Source organism: Meleagris gallopavo, chromosome 28 (genome assembly GCF_000146605.3).
Source record: "Meleagris gallopavo isolate NT-WF06-2002-E0010 breed Aviagen turkey brand Nicholas breeding stock chromosome 28, Turkey_5.1, whole genome shotgun sequence".
In the NCBI taxonomy this organism is placed as follows: Eukaryota; Metazoa; Chordata; class Aves; order Galliformes; family Phasianidae; genus Meleagris; species Meleagris gallopavo.
In genome coordinates this window covers 293,511-314,382 of record NC_015038.2, presented here as the reverse complement: position 1 = coordinate 314,382, position 20,872 = coordinate 293,511, and the positions used below count along the sequence as shown (strand labels likewise).

Genomic DNA, 20,872 nt, shown 5'->3' with positions numbered 1-20,872 from the left:
CTTCAGGTGCCACTTGCAATCTGTGATTGGAGTTTCTAGGAGCTTTTCTGGAACAAACATCTTTGGGTTGCCTGCAAGGCAAGGGCTCAACTTACTGACTTTCTATCTTGTGCTTCTTACGGGTTTTCTAACTCCATTATTCTTCAGTGATAAGTTGAAAGGATCTAAATTCACTGCAAGGAAAAGACTGGGATGGTCTGCTGCTTCCTGCTCCTACTGACAGTGCTTTTTCCATTTACAGGTTCCATGTACGACTGTGTAGCTGATGGTTATGGCTACGGGACGTCCCGGGGCAGTTATTACACCAAAACCCAAATGGGAAACAGCAGCTGGGGATATCCGGTAAGATGCTTTTATCTGGGAGCTGTGGCATCCTCTTGAGGTAACCTGCACAGAAAGCATCCTCCAGCAGTGTAGGGTGGGAAGGCCGTGCACTGCAGAAGCTTCTCTGAGAGAGGCCATGCATGGCTATGGCTATTCCAGCACGGATTTCAATGCAGAGGGAGAGGGTCCGTAGATTGAAGCAAATAGCAACAAGGTCCTGATGTTGATGTTGTATGTGGCTGGGGATTTTACTGTGGATGAGTTTTAGTTTGGCCTCAGGGATTAATATCCCAACAGCACACAATGTAGCTACACAATCTGTAGCTGTCTGAAGGCCTTGGGTTCAGACTCACATCTCAGTTAAGAGGTCTCGGATTAAGATCCTGGAGTGCATCCAAGGTGCAATTTCTATTTCTGTGCACAGAAACTTAATTGAACAAAATCAGTGCAGCTGACTGGGGATATCAGGGAGTCTGCATCATAACTGTGTTGCTGTTCCTACAGTCTATCATAGGGTTGGAGGAGACCTCTGAGATCCCCAAATCTGACCCCACTGTGCTCACTGACCACATCCCTCAGGGATGGTGACCCCACCACCTCCCTGGGCAGCCAGTGCCAAGGTGCAGATGTCTTTAAGGTGTTCTTTGAAACTGGAAAGGAGGTGCTTTGCTTCTCCCAGAGAACGTGTTAAATTACAGATTGTCAGAAAATGCAGGTGTAAGACTGTACTTGTCTGTGTAATCAGAAGTTATGTGTCCTATAGAGGTCCTGGTGCCACCCTTGGTGGCACTCAGTTCACTGGGAAGCCACTCATGTCTCCTGGGGCTGCATGTGCTGGTGTTGCCCCCCACCCAAGCTCTGTATTCTGCTCATCCCTGGTGTTCATCAGCTGTAAAGTAAAGAGGTGCAATACCCAGATCTGGCATTTGAATACAGGAAAAATAAAGGGCTCCTTTCAACAACTGTGGGGCTGTAAAGCAGCTCCCTGACAACCATCAAAGGTTTGAACCAGGAAAGGTGCTTGTGTTGGCTTCAAGCACAGAGACAGAGGGCTGCAGTGTTTCCTGCTCGTTGCCAGATCCTCTGCCTGTTTACAGCATCAGCATTCCTAAGCTTCACAAAGGTTTGTCTGTCATCTGTTTTAATGGCTGTGGTGCACTTGTTTGCTTTAAGGCAGTGATAATGTCACTCACTGGGTTTGGTGCCAATGCGTGCTCAGTGGGAAGGACTGGGAGCACTGGCACGCCTTTGAAATTTGTATTTACACTGTCTGTCAGGCTCAACGTCAGCTGTTTCAAAGTCTTTTGCTGAGCTGTTTAAATCTCAGACAGTGATCTCTCACTGGCGTGAGGCCGAGTGTCCGTGGTGGATAAGAGCAGAGCATCCCTGGGGTAGGCACGGACCCCCTGTGGTCAATATCCCTTCCCAGGGAATTGTCTGAGCCCTCAGCAATGTGCAGCTGAGGGACGTACCAAGCCAGAGGTGGAACTTCAGAATCAATTATTTGTAATGTTTAAATGATTTATTGCTGTTTGTCTGTTGTGGCTCCTACAAGAAGAGCATCGATAGGGCTTTGGGTCCAGCACTGGTACTGCTGGGCTGGCAGATAGCTGATGTGGTCGTTACACAGATTGGAGCCTCCAATAAACACCACAGAGCACTTCGGTCACTTCTGGTTCACCACAGACTTATGCAGCTCAGGCTTCTCTCTGAAGGGCTCTTCTGCACTGATGGTCTGGCAGAAACGTGGGTCTCAGCAGCATTGTGTTCTTGAAGTTCTTGGTGAAGGTCTTCAGGATACGGGCTGAAAAAAGGAACTGGAAAAAAAGGACTGGGACTTGTGAAAGTTTCACAGTAAAATTACTCTTACAAAATTTGGTCTATCTGAAAATCAGCCATTTTGTCTTAACAAGTTGTCTAGACTCCTCCCAGAGCCAACAGAGAGAGGTACGGCAGTGATTCATCTGCTCTATCTTGGAGATCTGTCAGGTCAGGATGATTCAGCCCTCTGGATGCATCTCCTTCCATGGTCGGAGCAGCCACCTAACAGGACTGCAGTTGGGGCCATGAATCCCGAGTGCCATTGGCACATGGGAACATATAACCTCCAGCCTAAATCTGCTTAACGCGCTTAGCAGACACCGTGCTCCCCAGTCACACTGGGGAACCTCTGTTTTGCTTCTTCCAGAGGTGTATCATAAGCTGGAGGCTGGGAGTGTGATCTTAGGTTGACTTCATATGAACTTCGGACTTACTTGAAATCAGGCAGGTTCTCAGCATTTTTGTAAGTATTTTCTATCTGTAATTCCTGGATCATCAGGGATAGAAGATAAAGTAAATCTATTTCTGAAGACAAAGTTGCATTTCCTTCCTAGTGCTGAGAATGCTTCTGAGAAGCCCTAAAGACGTTTGAGATGCATGGGCAAATTCAGGCATTTCAGGGAAGCAACCTGGTACAGCAGTCAGGGAAATTACTCTTAATACTTCTGGAATTTGAGAAGTGTAACAGGCACTGTGTCCGTGCTGCTGCTTCAAAGAGCTGCAGCTTAGACACTGCTTTTATCAGTGCATTGCTTCAGATGGTGACTGTAAATGACATAGCAAGGAGATATGTCATCTACCCTGTCTCACCCACAGCTCTTAAACACTATTATTCCCAACTTACTGCTTTTGTCTGGTTTTTTATCTTGCTGGGAATCTCAAGCTTTTGCTTCTGAGTTTTCTTCCCTTATGAGCTGCTGGTGTTCCTGTACTAGAGCAAAAGAAATGACAGACCTGAAGGGAAGAGCTTCCTAAAGCTGGTGGCAGCTCTCTGGATTGGTAAAGAGCTATGGGTAAAACCTTTGATTTGCCCACAGTTAGAGGTTGTTTTCTGATTATTCTTATGGTGGAGTGCCTTGTTGGTGGCACCACAGGAGCACAGCACTGCGATATAACAGTCTGGGTAACAGAGCTGGACCCAGCACATGCTGCACAGTTTCTTTGTCTTGCATGTCAGGGATTGGCTCAGCCTTCAGGGATGAAGTCCTCAGTCCCATTTTTGTAGGGTCGTGGAGGTTGGGAAGGACCTCTGAGATCCCCAAGTCCACCCCACCATGCCCACAGACCACATCCCTTGGTGCCACATCTCCGTGTTCCTTGAGCACTTCTGGGGATGTGGACTCCTCCACCTCCCTGGCAGCCTCATTTTGCCCAGTGGCCATGGTGGGATGCAGAGTGGGCACACCAGTGGCTGCAGACCAATGTGTTGGGTGATATTTTGTGGTAACTGTGGGCCAGGTGCAGTTGAGCTCACCAGACCTTTGGAGACCTTCATCACCATGCTGACAACACAAGTTGTGAGTGGCCACCTGCTCCCAAAGCCACCAGTGCAGGATCTGTGCCAGGGCATGGTGGTTTAAGGCCACAGCACTGCCTGAGGACCCCAAAAATGGGATCTGTTCAGCACTGGGCTCAAAGCTGCTGTCACAGTCTGGTGGACCGTGAATTGCAGCAAGTGTGCTGTCTACCCAAGTGCAGGTGCAGTTTTGGAGGTGTTTAGCCAGAGTCTGAAGAGGGGAACTCCATGGAAAAGCACAAGGTGGGGCCAAGATCGTGCCACTGCACTGCACATCACTGCTTAGTCAGACCCTGCTTTCCCTGAGAGGTTTTGCAAGAGGCTTTGTGCTTTGGAGGAGCTATCTGAACCATCGGGAGCGAAAGCTGAGCTGCATAAAGAACCAGATGAAAAGGCAGCATTCAGGAGAGGTGGGGAAGAGCGTTTCAGAAATGGATTAACAATATATTTGCTGGTTTTGCAATTTTTCTCCCTGCAATGGAGCGCATAGCAGGCAGCAGTGAAAGCATTTCGCAAGGAGCATCAGGATCTTTCCCCACCCATCATTCAGGGTGGGACGCGGTCATGTTGCATTGCCTGTGCTTTGCCCTGCAGCCTGGGAGAAGCCCTGCTCCTGACGTGTTTATTCGGAGTCCTTTACTTCTCTCTGTCTGCAGCTCTAGAAACAAACAAATTGCAAGGGAAAGAATTAGAGCTGGGTAATGAACTGATCGCGTCCTCAGATGCAGGAGTCAGAAACACCCAGTTATCTGGGAAGGAAGGAGAGCTGAGATCTGAGCTCAGTGCTGTGCTGGGCAAGCCCTCCTCTGTGCTCCTCAAACAGGGATTTTGGAGGAAAAAGAAGAGCCCCAGAAAGCCATTTTGACTTCCTCTCCAGCACCTTTTTTTCTGGTTGGGATAAGAAGTTGAAGATATCTATTCAGCTGGCTGGTAGGAGTGCTGTATGTTGCAGTTATTGTTCCTTAAGAGGTCAGGTAATTTAGTCCCAGTGCTCCACACACATTTGCTAATTTTGAGGCAGGTCTTTGCTGCTGGCAGTGAGGGGAGACACTTAGTGCCCAGGCCTGATAAGAGCACCTGTGTGCTATCAGTGCTCATCTTTGCTCCCTTTCCTCCCCTCCTAGTTTTAATATGAATGAGTAGCTCCCAAGGCTTGGCCTCAAACACACAGGCTCCTTTAGAAGAGCATGCTCACATCTGGGACACTGCATGTGAGCATCCCATATCCCTGCAGAGAACCAGGGAGAAGACGTGGTGACAGTCCCTGCTCTTCTGAGGTGGTTTCCAACTCCTGCAGGGTAGATGGGATCACTGTGTGCCGCCTCCAGCCCTGTATGGGGGAATTCCTGCCCTTCTGCACTGCTTCTTCCCACTGGGTGTGAGATGTGGAGCTGACCCACATGCCCGCCACTAATGGGATGTGGGGTGTCAGGAAATCTGGGTGGCTGAGGGGGTTTGAAGGCGAGAGTGATGATCTCCTTTCACTAATGCCATTCTGCATAGGGAGAGCTCACCCTGCACACATAGCAGAAGTTTGGAGGTGGCTGCCAAGCAGCTCTTCCAACCACATCTGTGTGATGGCATCACCTTCACCTTCAGAAGTGACGTCTCCTCTCCAGACAGCAATGCCTCCCTCCTGCTTTGCTCTGCTCCCTATCTCCCTGATTGCTGTGTCCAACAAAGATAACATGAGGAGCTCTGTTCCACTGCAGCCTTTGCTTTGAGGTGAAGGTCTCTGGCTTTTGTTGGTGACCATCTTCCATGGGGACATGGCTCTGCTCCTAAGGAACAGAGATCAAGAAGCGATGGGGTCAGCTGTGGGTTTGTAGGGACTTTTTGGCAAGCAGCTCCAAAATCTGCTGGAGCTGGCAGGAGGCTCCTCATCGATCTGGAGGCTTTGGATCAGTCTCCTGCTGTAAAGAGGAACTCTAAGATACCAATTAGGTCCGTGCCACTTGAAAGAGATTAAAATGGGCTCAGCCAAGCATCTGGTAGCATCAGCAATAAAAGTCATGCGCTGACTTTGGTAATGAGCTTCACATCACACGGGAACTATTTTCCCATGAGTTTGCAAAAGGCCTCCCCGCCCTGCCAGGACCTGCACTGACTTGCTGCTCAGGGCTCCCTGCGTTGCAGAAAGAAGACTTTCCAAACAGGCGGCCACTTTGCTGCGCCCTTCCCAGGGCTGGCAGGAAGGAGAACAATGTTCTGCTCTGCTCTGAAACGCAGCAGGAAATACAGAAGGGATGATTCCCACCTATAAACATGGACGTGCTCACACCTTCCCTCGCCTGCTCTGCTGGCGGGGGGCCCATCCGAGCACACTGGGAAGCAAACAATAGCTTTAGATAAATGACGAGCTGGCACTTCCACGGTTAGCTGAATTGGCTTTGGTAAATGCCCAGGGGCTCTGTGGCTGTGCCAAGCTTCTGATAGTCCTCTAAAATAATCCTGGCTTATAGTGACTCATAAAGTAATGTGACAGGGCTCATGTCCAAAAGCTGCTGCTCCAGCCTGCCGGCAGCAAGCCCTGCCAGTGGGTTCCCCGAGGGCCACCCCACACTGTCCTGCATTGGCCATGTCCCATGTCATTGTCCTGAGAGTTCCACAGAATATCCCAAGTTGGACGGGACCCATAAGGACCATTGAGTGCAACTCCTGTGTTCCATCAGAGAGCAGCTGGAAAAATGGAACAGAATGAGGATGGTGTCACCATTAGAAAGATGTCCTCATTTGTGGTGGGTTAGATTCTTACTGAAAGGTCACTCATTGCCAAAGTGGACCTGGGTGCCTGCACGGCCACCCTGATCGTTTCCATGGGGCTGCCCCACTGCCAGGGGAGCCCCAAGGCTCGCTGTGCTCAGCCATGTGCCTCATCCTCACTCTTCTTATCGCATGCAAATTCTTCTTCCAAACCCCTGGGATCACTGTAGGGTGCACCCAGCCTGCTATCTGCCATGTTGCAGCACTAACAGGTTTTTTCTGTGTCCTCTGGAGTAAATGCAAAGAGAATTTTCTCCCCTTCCAGCAGTTTTCCTGTTTAGATGTAAACCTGCAGAGTGAAAGTATCTCAAGTCCTTCTGCTTTGTGCTCAAGTGGCAGAGCAAAGTGGGTCCAGTGTAACTGGATGAAAGGGTTTCTTCTTCTGCCTCCTAACCCGTTCTGAATGCTTCCAGCCGTTACCTGTGCAGCTCTCCAGGATGCAGCAGAGAGGATTCACTGCATTCCTGAAGATCAGTTTCTTAATAGAATTATTTGGCTTAATTAATTAGCATAATGACAATTCTGCTGAGGGTTGGAGAGAGAAATGATGCTGAGCGTGTTCAGAGCTGGGATGAATTGGGGCAGAGCAGCGGGATTTGGGGTGATGCTGCGCAGGAGACCAAGTTCTCTTTTGCATGGTGTTTCTATGTTAGAAAATATTGGTTTGGTTTGGTGTTTTTTTTCCAGATAGGCACAGCTGTGGACCATTGAACCATTGGCTTTCCACACCAAGTGCCATTAACTTCCTTGAGTGAACTCAAGGGGGATGAGGCAGGCCTTTGGGATGAGAAGGTCTCTGGCACCAAATCCATCAGTTCCTTTTATTCCTGTTTACTCTATTTCTTGGAGTGCTGATCACCAGAATGCTGAGGGGAACACACCTTGTCACAAATAAGATTCTTGGCATGATGAGATTCATGAATTCCATCTTTCCATTTTCTCATTTCCATTACTCCCCTCCTAAGGAACTTGCAGGCAGAAGGGAACAAAATACCATAAGGAAATTAAAAATAAGTATGGGCAGTGCAGGAAGGTCGGAATGGTTCAACATTTTCTGTGATGAAAAATGATGTAATCTCTCACAAGGAGGAAGTTCTTTGCCTCCTGTTCTTCCAAGCTGGGTTGGACCCCATGTGTTGGGATCAAGGCATTTGCTGTATGATAGGGTTGTGCTGGAGCTTTCACTTCTGACTCCAAGCACTTGGTTACCAAATCCTGATCACTGCATCCCCAGATTTCAGGAGAGGGTTTGGAATCTTTGTAAGGGCTGCTGGTAGGCTGTGCTGCCATATATTTTGATGCTTGTACTGCACTTGGCCCACAGCACGTCATGACTTGTGATGAAATTGAGGTATGCAGGATGCAGACCCCTCATGGGGTCTGTGCTTTAAATCAGCTCAGGTGCTGCGTGGGTTTGCTTTGGGTTGAGTGGTTCTTTGCAAAGAGTTTGGGTCTGGTCTTCCTTCCTCATGCAGGACACAAAGACTTTAAGGTCTCTTCCAGCCCAAGCCATTCCATGATTCCATGACTTTATGGTTTGATGACTGGTTGGATTAGATGATCCTTATGGATCCCCTTCCAACTTGGGATATTTAGTGGTTCTATGATTCAGTAGTTCTATGACTCTATGATTCTGTGACTAGGAGATCAGGTCACAGAAATACCTAAGAGGTACAGGAATGTAACACTGTAATACCCATGCGTGAGTGGACTCGGAAACGTTGACCTCCAACTCAACCTTTCCTAATTTGTGCTGTCTCCCGTTTTCTTGTTGCCCAGCTGTACAACGGGACCCTGAAGCGGGATGCTGAGAACCGGCGCTACAGCTCCTACAGCCAGATGGAGGGCTGGGGCAGCAAGCACTACAGCAAGGCAGTCTGCAGCCCCAACAGGGCCGGCAGCGACTACTGCTTTGTGCAGAACATCAAGAGCAGCCGGAGCGAGCCCGACCTCTACTGCGAACCACCGCGGGGCACGCTGAGGAAGAGTCAGGTCGGGGGTCGGGCAGAGCACAAGACAACCTTGAACCGCCAGAGCATCTACAGCAGCTGTAGCACCCAGCAAGGAACTACCAGGACAAGTAAAAAAATGCCTGCACGGGCCCTCTCCTGCCCCTCCAGCAACAAGCCCGATGTGGTCTATGCCCAGCCTGTGATGAGCTGCAAGCAGGATGCGGTTTATGGACAGGCTCAGTCTGGCTCCAAGTAAGTCTGCTGCAGTGGGACGGATCTGGGTAAATGCTGATGTTGCTTTGGAGGTTTGTCCGTCTGAGTTTGTCACCTGAGCTGCTTAATAGCCACTGGAGATCTGTTGACAAGTGCGCGGTGTGCTTAATCGCATCCTGCAGTGGCATCTAAAGTGGGTCAGATGAGTCATGCTCAAAGGGCTTATTTCTCTTTATGGACTATGGAGGGAGACCAATGTGGCTGGTTTAGTGCAAATGTCTCTGCTATGCGATATTGGGCAAGATGCTGCCTGGTGCCTCTGCAGTGGTTTTAGCTGTCAGCTCCTTTGCAAGATGAGGGTGGGGACGTGAAGAGCAAAAACGGCTGCTGTGCAGTCTGGGTGTCTCTCCTGGCTGTCACCGTGCTCTGCTTTGGCAGAGAACCAACCTTTAAAAAAAAAAACAGCTGAAGCTGAAGGAGTTTGTTCCTGAGGGTCTGACTCAGGGCAGAGCTGAGAACCTGGGAGCAGTCGTGTTTCCCATCTGCCTTCCCACCCAGCCCTTGCTTCTTTCCTCCAGTTCAGGTTCCAGGAAAAAAAAACAAAAACAAACAAACAAACAAAAAAACCACTTGAATCAGAAGTTAGAAGGAAAAAAAAAAGCCTAACTGGAATAACTGATATAGCTAAGACAGATTGGAAGCTATTCCTTTTCCTTTCTGTCCAGAGCATCTAGTCCCATTGAACTAGGAATTATGCAGGGGTGAGGATTGTCCTCCAAGTCCCATTCAGCACCAGGTCCCTTCTTGTAAATGTTGCCTGCAACAAGAGCACAGCAGTGAGCTCAGACACCCCCAGCTGATGTATCTGCATTGCAGCAGAGCTGTCACAGAAGCAAAAAATTTGGGGGCTTTGATGGCATTGAAGTGATGCTTATTTAAGAGCTGCCCTGACGCAGGGCAGGTGATGCAGATGCAGGCAGATGCAGTGCCTCCAGCTTTTGAGCACAAACCATGTTCTGCTGCTCACAGCAGCCTTGGAGAGTGTCTTGTGATGCTTTATCAGGCTAGAGAAGGAGGTCTGTATCTTCAGGGGCTGCTGCATCACTTTCCAGCAGTGCCTGCTCTACCCAGGACTTATCTCACCTCCCATGCAGGAGCTGGAACCTTTTGAGCTCATTTCTTGTGCTCCCTGCTACCCTGGGGAGTTTGCTCACTGTAGGACACAATGTGAGGCTGCTTAACTGAGATCATTGCCTTTGGTGTAGCTCACACCACGCAGGGATATTTATTGAGCTTCTGACCCAAATGTGTTATAGTTATGGAGAAAATCCCCTCCTGCAGTCGGCAGTGCCCACACCATGCCCTCGTTCACATTGGAATGCTGGGTTAATTCTCTGCTCAACCTCCTTCATTTTGCATTGAGTAGGGGAATAAGCACTGGAGTGTGTTTGCCAAGAAGTGTTACTTGCCCATTAATTAATGTGTGGGCAGGAAACCTTGTCCTCCTTTGTGCCCAGTTCCCTTCAATCTGACACATGCAAAACCAGCCCTGGCCAACCCAGAGCACGAGTGGCATTGGCTTGCTCTACCCAGAAGCTTTGGAATTCTTCTGGGATGGGAAGCAGAGGCATTCCATAAATGACAAGTAACTTGTGCTAGGGAAATTCTGTCTAAAGAGCATGAAAATGTCGTGGGAGGGACAACTGAGAGATGAATTGCAGGACGGCAGTCTCCTGCCCTGTGTTGCAGACTTGGTCGTTGCTTTGCAAAGGTGACTTGTGGAATAATGGTGCTTATGGAAGAGAGGGAGAGCTGCTGGTGCGGGAGGAATGCTCTGCAGTGCTGGATGCCCTTTGGCTGGGGAGTGGCTCCGTTTAGACAGTTCTCCTGGCTTGGGGCATGGCTCATCTGGCAGAACTGGTTCTGGTGTGGAAACGAGGGCTTCAGTCCTCGGCTCAATGGGGGCTGTGCCCCCTGAGTAAATCTGATTGGGCTGGGGCACACAGCCTGCTTGTGTGAGACTGCATTGCTGGCTGCGCTACACGAGGAGAGCTGTCAGCTGTCATCTTTGGAATTCTGGAAGCGTGCTCAGGAGTTGTCCTCTTTGAACAACTGATCTATCTGGAAAGCCATTTGCCTGTATAGAGTATCTGGAAGGTTGCAGTTAGCCTTGGTCTGGAGCATGCTGTTGTCCTTGGAGGTGGGTTAGGACCATATCTGGGCTCTGCTGTGCAGGAGCTCTGGCTGGAGGACTCTGCATTTGGAGAGCTCAGTCTGGATTTGGGTAGCCTGGTCTTTGGGTAGGGGGAAGTTTGCTTGTAGAAACCCCATCGTTAACCTCTAGATGCAGGAGGAAGGCTCAGCTGGGCAACAGATGCCAGCAGGTCCCTATTTGGGGGGACTGGATTTGATATTCTAGTAGATCTTCAGGCAGAGGTTTTGCCTTTATAACAAGCATGGTTTCATGTTCAGCTTTCACAATAGAAAGTTTCCACACCCGCCTGGCTCACCACGTAGCGATAACAAGAAGCAGTAATAAAAGATGAGATGTTTCATGTAGCTCAGAAAACTCTGAGCCTTTCTCCTTCTCCAGCTGGACCTGGAAGCACAGGAAAACTATTCTATGGTTTAAGCTCTGTTTTGCAGACATGTTGCCATCAGTGTTTGGATATCGCATTCAGATGGGACCAGGCTCAGAGGATTAGGGTCTTTCAGGAGACCTGGAAATGCGTCATATTTTGGTGCTACCTGCTGGTGGCTGTGGCTGAAGTGCAGGGACAGTTGGTATATTTCCTGGAACCGTGGATCCCCAGGCAGAAGTTCAGTCCCTCTGGAAATATTCTGAACAGTAAAAACACAGAATGGTTATTGAGAGTTAGAGAACGTGGCAGAGATGTTTTCTGATAGACCTCCTCTCTTCTGGGATAAGCCAAAGGAGATCAGTATCAAAACATAAACTCCCCAGGGCTCTGCCACACAATGAAAGCAGATGCATATAAAAAGACAGACATCTTTGGTTTGGTTTTGTTATGGGCAAGCTACCTCTAAAAATGACCATTTCAGTGTTGGCTCTGTGTGATGTGCACCGGTCTGCACGGTGCATTTGCTTCCGAAGCAAACTGGGGTTGCTGCAGTGCTGCCTGGTTCTGGAGGGCTGGGATGTGCTGAGGTCACTCGAGGTTTTGAGTGGCTTCTCTCTCATTTGGTTAATGAACAGTGGCATTTGTTAGACTTTTCTATCTTCCTCCCCTCCTAGGACTTGTAGACTTAACAGACAGGTTGGAGGCTTAGATCCAATTAGCACAAACTAATCTGCTAATACATAGTGACCCAAAGGCATCAGTATCGAACTAGAGAATTTTGCCTTTCTGTGATAGTGATCCTCAGAAGTAGTTGTTTCTCTTCCTCACCTGAATCTGATCATCCAATTTGACTCCTTGAGGTCTCCCTGTTCTGATTGCTTCTTTCTTGTGGAAGAACAGCCTTCAGAGCTCTTCCTGCCAGGAGCATTGGCCCAAGCTGGAGATGGCCTTACTTCAAGAATTTGTCTTGAAACAAACTGTAGCTCTGATGGTGTTGATTTAGTCAGGAATGTCCTTGACTGATGAACGATCTCCTATATTATGGGCCTTGCCAGGTGCTTATGTTCTCAGCTGGGACAAATCACTGCTGCTTCTGAGGCACGTGGGAGAGCCCAGATGCTCACACTCTAAATTTCTCATGTCAGTGAGCCAGCAGAGAAAATGGAGCTTTTCCCATCTTTTCCCATGCAGAACTGGATGTGGCTGCCCAGTTTTCCCTGCCGAAGAAGGGCTTGGACATTTTATGGAGTGGATCTGTAGGAAATACCCTTCCTTGAGTCACTAACAAAGCAGGCACCCTTCTTTCTCATAGAAAATACTTCTGGTTTAGGGTTCTGCTTAGCTTGGAAAACAGAGTTATCAACACCACCACTGTGATTACATGTGCTGCATGGCACCTGACCTGGTATGTCTGTTCATGTGCTCCCTCCCTGTCCTGCTGGCCCAGGTCAGATTCCCAAAGAAGTTCCTCTGGTGCCACTCATACTGGACCTGATATGATCTCTGCTCTGTTGTGTCTCACAGAACGTAGGATAGACTTCCTAGTTTAAACTTCTTTCCAATTCTGCATTTCCTTGTCTCAAGTGAAATTGGAACCAAGTTCTGGTAGAGATTCAAATGAAGAGAAAGCATAAGATGAAGTGATGCTTTACTCAGTGCAGAAATAGAATGTTGTTTATCCAACCTCAGATACTGTACTCTTAATGCCCAGTACATGATTGCCATCAGCAGAGGCAGAGATAACTCCAGGGTCAGATCTTCCTGTCTTAGGGTAAATGGTGAGCACACAAGCAGGTTGTTCTTTGGGTGCACCTATTTCTTTCCCTTGACTACACAGGGGCTTAAATGAGGACTTTCAACTGGGTGCAATTTCATGTATAGTCTTTCATTATGCCTTTCTGTGCACAGCATAATTGTTGGCTTTTGATATTTTGTATGAAATTTGCTGTAGAATAGTGGAGACTGTTCGTTGGTGCTGTGGGGAGGTGAGAGTTTTTATATCTGAGGAGGAATTATTTTATCTATTTGTAAGCTCCTGGAGGTGGTGAACTTCTCTGGGTATCCTTTATAGAGCTCTGTTCTTACATTTCTTTGGAACAATCAAAACTATTCTGCATATCCTGTGCCTCGAAAAGGTCACATTGCACTCTCACAGTAATATTTAATACCTTAAATATAAGGTTCATTTCAAGATCTTATTAAAAATCCTCTTTTATTAGAGGCTGTGGGATTGTCTGGTGTTGACAACCCATCCCAACCAAGTTCCCACACTCTTTGGTTTCATTCACTGCTAACAAAATATTTCCCATTTGTATCCTGTCACCAGTGAGACAGTAATAACCGACTGGGAGCTCTGGGTTTGACTCCTGTTGGTCCTGAACGTTGTGTGGCCATTCCACAGTCAGGAACACTGCATTCCAGAGCCCCTTCATCAATATGAAAGTTCGTACATATTTCTGACTTTACAGTGTTAAAACATCAGGGACAAACGTCAGCACTGGTGAATAAATACAAGCCAAAGAGAGCAAGACCTTCATATTTCTTAACGAGGGGACAAATCTTCAGGGGTTTATACCCAAGGTTCCACTCCTGCTCCAACCCAGAGGTGCACAGCCCTCCTCCAGACTGTGTGTAGATTCTTTGCTTCTACCAGGGGATGATGAACAGCTTTTCTGGAGTGCTTGGAGACTGCCAACCTCTCAGTGCTGTTAGCAGCATCTCATGAACTCAGTGGTTGTCCATCCCATCACTCCAGACATGCCTGTCTCCTTTTCCTAAGGGATCTGCCCTCACCTTCCGAGACCATCAGCTGCTCTCACATTTTTGCTTCCACCACATCTCACATCAAAGGATTAAATGCTGTGGGAAAAGCCTCTGCCTCCTTTAGATTGTCCTAATAACCTGATGGATGGTTTCATTCTTGTCCACTAATTCTTCTATGTGAACAACAATGAGCACTGGTTCTCTCTTCCCTAATCCTTCCACTTTAGACATAATTAGACACCAACCAAGATTTTGTCTCTTCTGCTTTGCTGATTGAGTGGATCCATAGTCCATTAGCCCTAGTAACCCTGTTGTATCTCTTTTCCTCTTTTATCATCTCTCCTCTGAGACTGAGTGATGCTGTAGGGATGCACGATGTTTTTGTATGTCAAGTAATGAATTTTGGCTTTCGGTACTTCTTTCCTTCCTAATAACTCCCAGTACTAAAGCAGCCTATTTGGCTGAGAACTCAATCAATGCTGCTTTTCTCTTTGACACAGAATATGTGGTGACGAGATAGATGGTGGCACAATGACCATCCAGAAAGCCATACAATTCCTGTGCTCCTCTGATGACAAATACCAGGCCATGGGGGCTTATTACCTCCAGCACACCTGCTTCCAGGATGAGTCTGCCAAACAAGAGGTGAGCAAACTCCTTCAGAGCTTACTGGATGTGATGACACGTGGGATGGGCAAAATTGGTGTATCTCAGTAGCAGGAATCTGTAGGCTCTCTTGATGGAGCCTCAAACAACATCAGTCCACACAGGAGTTACTTAAGTGGGTTTTTCACCTCTTAGTGGCTGCTTTCTGTAATTAGAGGGCAGGTCAGTATCTTAGCAGGGGAATAGTTACCAAGCAGCAGAGACTGTGCCCATGTTATCACCCTGACCCGCGGTGGTGCAGATTGAAGGGATACACATGGGAGCAGCCACCCAAACACAGTGTTCTGGATGGCACTGCACCCGGTTCCATGTGAATGTTCTGCTCTCTCAGTGTCAGAACTACACGAAATTGCACCAGATCCCACTGTTCTTCCCTGTGCATTGCTCAATGCCATTTCAGCCACTCATCGAAGCCAATGGGTTTGTTAGCAATACATACAAAGGCAATTTATCCCCATCCTGACGTGTCTGCAGCCACGGCAATGTGGTCTTCTCAAAGCAGCACCCACTTACAGGCAGATTTCTTTGCTCTGGAGCAGCAGTGGAGCTGGCAATGTGCAGATGTGCCCCTGTGCCCACAGTGCAGCTGAGCTGAGCGTGGGGACCCCATTCCACAGTGCAGTCACTAATTGCAGGGCAGCCACACCCTTGGTTACCGTTGAAAACACTGAACCTGTCCCATCACTTCCCAGAAAGATGTGTTGGAGCAAGTAGATGAGTCATCCCAGTGCACGCTTTTTTTTTGTTGTTGTTGTTTTCTTTTTTTCTTTTTAAAATGCACTCATCCATTTTCTGTTGTCAGCAGATCCCCAGCCAATAGGTTTGTATGTCCAAGGAGGCTCCATGTGGCTTTTGTTCCCAGCAGACCTGGCACAGGGAGAATCCTTCAGCTGGAGCTCCCGTTGCTTTGGAGAGCTCAGCTGAAGGGATGTGCTCTGCCTTCACACCTCCCCTGCACTTGTGTGGTGTCCAGGAGGTTGGGGTTCCCAGGGTCCCCCATCCATGCCTGTCCCTCTTCATACTGAGCATGGCTCACTGACCTCCAGGGTGTTCATCTTCTACCCTGACCGTCTCAAACCATGCTGTGATTTCAGGATGCAGATAAGTCCCTATGTCATGTCATTACACCACTATGGCTGGCCATACATGGCTATGTATAGGCAGGGCAACATTTTTGCCCAGTGTAAACTTACAGAGATAGGAAAAGTTTACATTAACATCAACCAAGGATTCCTCACGGGGCTATTACCCATAGGCATCCAGTTCTGAGCTGTAACCTGGTGCCTGTGGGCTCTGGCCTGCCCTCCCTGCCAGGTCTCCTTGCCTCATCAGCAGGCACCGCACTGACTCCTTGCATCACACTGACAGCTGTAGTTGTCCTGCAGGTGATGCTCTGTGCACCACTCTGATGTCAGCACATCTTTCCCTGTCCAGGTCTATCGGCTCGGGGGAATTGCCAAGCTGGTTGAGCTGCTCCGCAGCACCAACCAAAACGTACAGCGGGCGGCAGCCGGAGCCCTCCGGAATTTGGTCTTCAGGAATCCAACCAACAAGATAGAAACCCGGCGGCAGAACGGGATAAGGGAGTGTGTGAGCCTCCTGAGGAGGACGGGGAACACCGAAATTCAGAAGCAACTGACAGGTACACAGAGCCCCATAGCTGGTGCCAGCTGATAAGAGCGGCCTCATGCCCCCAAAGTGATCACCCCCCTCTCTACGCTTGTCCATGTTGCCTGATGCGCAAAAGACCATACTGGAAAGGGGATGTTTTGTGCTTCTATTGCATGAAATGGTGACCTAAGATGTGAGGCAGGGGAAGTCCTGGCTCTTCAGTGTCCCATGGGGTTTCCCCAGATTGCAGTTGCCCATTGGGGTTGTTTCTATCTCAGGTTTCTCTGTGTTTGCTGGGCCGCTCTCTTGCCTTCCCGCACCCTGTTGGCTATCTGGCTGGTGTCTCATCTTTTCTTGAAGGATTGATCCAAGTTTGTTGGTGCAGGTCACCTTCAGCTCTGCCTGAGGTCCTGTGTGCAAACCTTCACAAGATTCCTGGAGAGATGCTTCCCTCCTGCAACCTAATAACAGGAAACACCAATTCTGGGAGGAGGGACAGTGCTTAGGTGCCCATCTCCACGTGATACTGCGTTCCTGTTGCCCATCTCCTAGAGGGATAGGCACAGACTTGAGCTCATCTCCATCTCCTTCCTAGGTCTGCTCTGGAACCTCTCTTCCACTGATGAATTAAAAGAGGAGTTGATACAAGAGGCCCTCCCCGTCTTGACAGACTGTGTTATCATCCCTTTCTCTGGTTGGTCTGATGGTGGCTGCAACAGGACAAGGGAAATTATCGACCCCGAAGTATTCTTCAATGCCACAGGGTGCTTGAGGTGAGTCGGCACGCGGGGACGTACTGAATTCTCTACATGGGGAAAACAAACATTTCCCCACTCATTTTAATAACTGTTTTAGCACAGCACAGTCCCACTGCACTGGGCTGTACCTGGCAGCCCTGACCCGGCAGCTCGTTGTGTATTGGCCTGCTTGTCAGTTGGGTCACCCACAAAGAGGAGGAGCAGGCTGAGCCCAGCGTAGCTCTTTTCCACACCAAAACCAGAGCTCTTTTGCAGAGGATCTCCGTCCTGACTTGCTGTTTCTACTACCGCCCTCCTCCACTTGGATGCGAGCTCCTCGTCTCACTGGGAACAAGTGGGGGGAAAAAAAAAATCCTGTATAATTAGGTACTTTCATCAACTGAAGCTCTCCCCGAGGGAGCTTAGTGCCGACCGCACCCTTACCAGACATGCAGCCAGCAGGAGCTGCATCTGCCTGTGAAACAAAATGGTTGAATGCAGCAGGGGCCCTTGGAGAGGCGATGCTATCGTCCTCTGCAGCTGGGATCTGGGTCTGAAAGGCAGCCTTCCCCTGCAACTGCACACTGTGATGTGCATGCAAAGTGCTGCACTTTTAAGACAATCCCAACCCAACGCCATCCCAACCCACTGCCACAAAATAAGTCATTAAAGTAAGGGAAGAAGGGTATGGTGGTAGTGTAAAAGGAGCTTTCCTTGGAGTGTAACTCCAGGTGGGCTCTCTCTTGGGGATGCAGTTGGAGGCAGGGATATCCAGCAGCAGTTGTGCTGGGCTGCAGGGCAGTCAGGAGCTCAGTGGGGCTGCAGGAGAGCAGGATGGTCGGGCTGGGAGCCCCCACTCACTCTGACTCACAGCACTGCCACATCATAGGGATTTGGCATGCACGGGGATGAGAAGAGCCTTGGGTTTGCCCTGGGCTCAAGCCATTGCTGCTCAAGAATTTCTGGATTGCAGATGAATTCATGTTAATGAAGAGGCTGCAAATCACAGCAAACATCAAATCCAGTTCTGGAACGCCTGGAGTGAATATCTCACAATGACTGCCAACCTCTCTTTGTTTTTCATTTGCAAGCTACAAGCCAATAAAACAGGGAAGGAAAAAAAAAAGAAAAAGAAAAAAATAACAAAAAAAAAAAGCAAAAAAGTCATTTCCTGCTAGTGGGAAAAACTCCCCTGTCCTGGCAGCAGCCTGGCAGTGTGCTCAGGGATGCATTACAACCTGGTCAGTCCCATTGGTCAGAGCTATTGCTGCTCTTCAGCATGTCTGACCCATCTCTCTAAGCACTGATAGTGACTCTTTGCAGATCCACTCTTACAACCATTTGCATCTTCCTGCTTTTCCCAGAAATAACAGATAGTCTTTACTCCATATTCTTGTTTTATCAAACGCACTTCCAAGGAGGCAATCAGCCTACAGAACATCACTGCGTGTCTCTAAAGCCAAATACTGCTGATCTAGGAATACATCTTCTACACAAAATTCCTTAAGAAGAATTTTCTCAGATGAAATCAATCCAGATGAGCAACATGGGTGCTCAGCACAAGAGTGATCCTACATAAGGCCTCCAGTGTGAGAGCCTTGCTCAATCTCCAAAAAAACCCAGCAAGTTAATTCAGCCAGCACCATGCCGAGGTCTCTTGCTGATATAGATTAGAGCAAATCCAACTAACCCTCTCCCCTCCTTCTCTCCTGACTTGCTCTGCAATGACTTTCTTCAGAAACCTCAGTTCTGCAGACATGGGACGTCAGACCATGCGAAATTATCCTGGCTTGATCGATTCTGTCATGACTTACGCCCAGAACTGCGTGGCTTCTAACCGACCCGATGACAAGGTACCAGCTGCTGCTCCATAGCTCTTTAATAGTGTTCATCCCCATAGTTAATAACTGCAGTTTTGGGAGTAGCTCCAAAACCCTATCAAGCAAGCCTGAGAGGGGACGGGACTCTTTGTGGCTGCTCTTCCCCTACCAGATATGCAGTATAACTTTTAAAAATATACCTATGGCATGGTACGTGTCCTCATGTAGCTATATGCAGTGCTGCTTTGTGTTTCTACCAAATGTGACACTTGCATTTTTGTTCTGGGGGTGATTTCAGTCTGTGGAGAACTGCATCTGCATCCTGCACAACCTCTCCTACCGCCTGGATGCTGAAGTTCCCAACAAATACACCCAGCTCAACCACATGGCCCGGAGCGTTTACATGGACAAAACTCTCACAGGCTGCTTCAACAGCAGGAGTGGCAAAATGGAGGTAAGACATGACGCAGAGGGCTTGGCAATGTGCTCCTCAGCTCCCAGCAGGGACTGCAAGTGAGGAGCCGGATCTGAGTTTCCAATTTCTCATCTCTTTGTAGAATGATGAGTATGGTGTCCCTCTCCCTGAAGAGGATTTTAAACCCAAGGGACCCAGCTGGCTGTACCACTCGGATGCCATCCGCACCTACCTGTCCCTGATGGATCACAGCAAGAAAGATGCCACCCTGGAGGCTTGTGCTGGAGCCCTGCAGAACCTCACTGCGAGCCGAGGGCTGGTAAGCACTCCTCTGCACACACGAGGCCAAACGTGCCAGCACCTTACTGTGGTCAGGAGCAGAAATGGCCTCCTTCAATCTCAGGGCAGTATTGCAGGGCTTTTCCACGCTTGATGATGCAGCTCAGGTGCTTATAAATGCCAAAGATGAGTCCTTGCAGAGGCTAAAGTCAGCACTCCAAGGATCTATCCCGGGTCTGTGTGCCTTTCCAGGAGCTCCTCCAAGTTTCAGTATCTGAAGGGGGAAGGAGACAGACTCCATAGCAGTGCCTGTGTGATGGGACAAGGCGAGGTGATTTCAAACTAAAAGAGGGAGATTCAAATTGGATATAAGGAGAAAGCTCTTTACTGTCAGGGTGGTGAGGCGCTGCACAGAGAGGCGGTGCTGCCCCGTCCCTGCAGCCCCCCGAGGGCAGGGCTGTGAGCACTGCTGGGGCTGGGGGTGTCCCTGTGCATGGCAGGGAGTGGGGCCAGATGGCCACTGAGGACCCCTTCCAACTCAAACCGTTGTGATTCTGCAATTGTAAGATTTTCACTCTTGGTTGTAACACCAACATCTGTTGATAGTGGTACCCTCCCTGCAAGACACCAGTGACTCCAGCTGTGCAGTTGTGGCCAGGTGTCGTTTACAGGAGAGAGAAAGGATGTGCACACCGCCCGCGTGTGTGTTTGAAGCGGGAGGTGGCTGTAATCACAGGGTGGGTTGTGCTGTGGATTGTGGTCACATCACAACTGCTGGTGAGATTACCCTCACTGCCAGATGTCCTACAGACACCTCAGCATGGCAGCACGAAGGTGACATGGCTGTGATGCTGTGGGCGTTGCAGGGGCTGGAGCACGGCGAGTTGCAGTGCCCAGTATTGCTGCGTGTCCCCACAGGCTGTGCTCACGTGGGCAAACCTCGACTTGTCTGTTTGTGTCAAACTTCATCAATTCTAATTTAAATAAGATGGCGAGGGAGATAAGGGGTAATTATTTTGTACGTAGGTGAGGTGTGTCACGTGTGCGGGGCGTTCCACCCAGCAGCTCAGTGTGACTCACTGCAGGAGCCTTTGCTGGATGGCATTAACAGCTGCGACCTGCTGAGAGCTTTGGTTCCAAGGCTTTCTTTTGTGTTACAAGCCTTTCTGCGTGAAATACTTTGGGGTTTTTCCTTCTAGTTTAACTAAACTGCCTCGCTAACAACGAGGATGGAGGTTGTCTCAATATGGGTAGAGTTAATCAAAGACATGGAGCTATTTGCTCTATGGAAATAAAAAGGCTTTCATCAATCAAGTGTGGCTTCTTGGGGGCTGGGAAAGAAAACAAAGAATTGTCCCAACAGTGGTGAGATAACTTGTTTCAGCCTTCTGGAATAGGATGGTTGGAACA

The 20,872-nt window shown here is 48.9% G+C and overlaps 1 protein-coding gene across 1 annotated transcript in view; it reads left to right on the top strand.

Moving 5' to 3' along the window:
* Positions 1 to 20,872, top strand: part of PKP1 (plakophilin 1) — a 39,614-nt gene that overhangs the window by 6,415 nt on the left and 12,327 nt on the right. The window contains exons 2-9 of the mRNA XM_010724042.3: positions 242 to 342; positions 8,204 to 8,628; positions 14,435 to 14,579; positions 16,035 to 16,242; positions 16,807 to 16,984; positions 18,687 to 18,801; positions 19,067 to 19,222; positions 19,326 to 19,502. Coding sequence (XP_010722344.1) covers positions 242 to 342; positions 8,204 to 8,628; positions 14,435 to 14,579; positions 16,035 to 16,242; positions 16,807 to 16,984; positions 18,687 to 18,801; positions 19,067 to 19,222; positions 19,326 to 19,502 — 1,505 coding nt within the window. The remainder of the gene's footprint in view (positions 1 to 241; positions 343 to 8,203; positions 8,629 to 14,434; positions 14,580 to 16,034; positions 16,243 to 16,806; positions 16,985 to 18,686; positions 18,802 to 19,066; positions 19,223 to 19,325; positions 19,503 to 20,872) is intronic.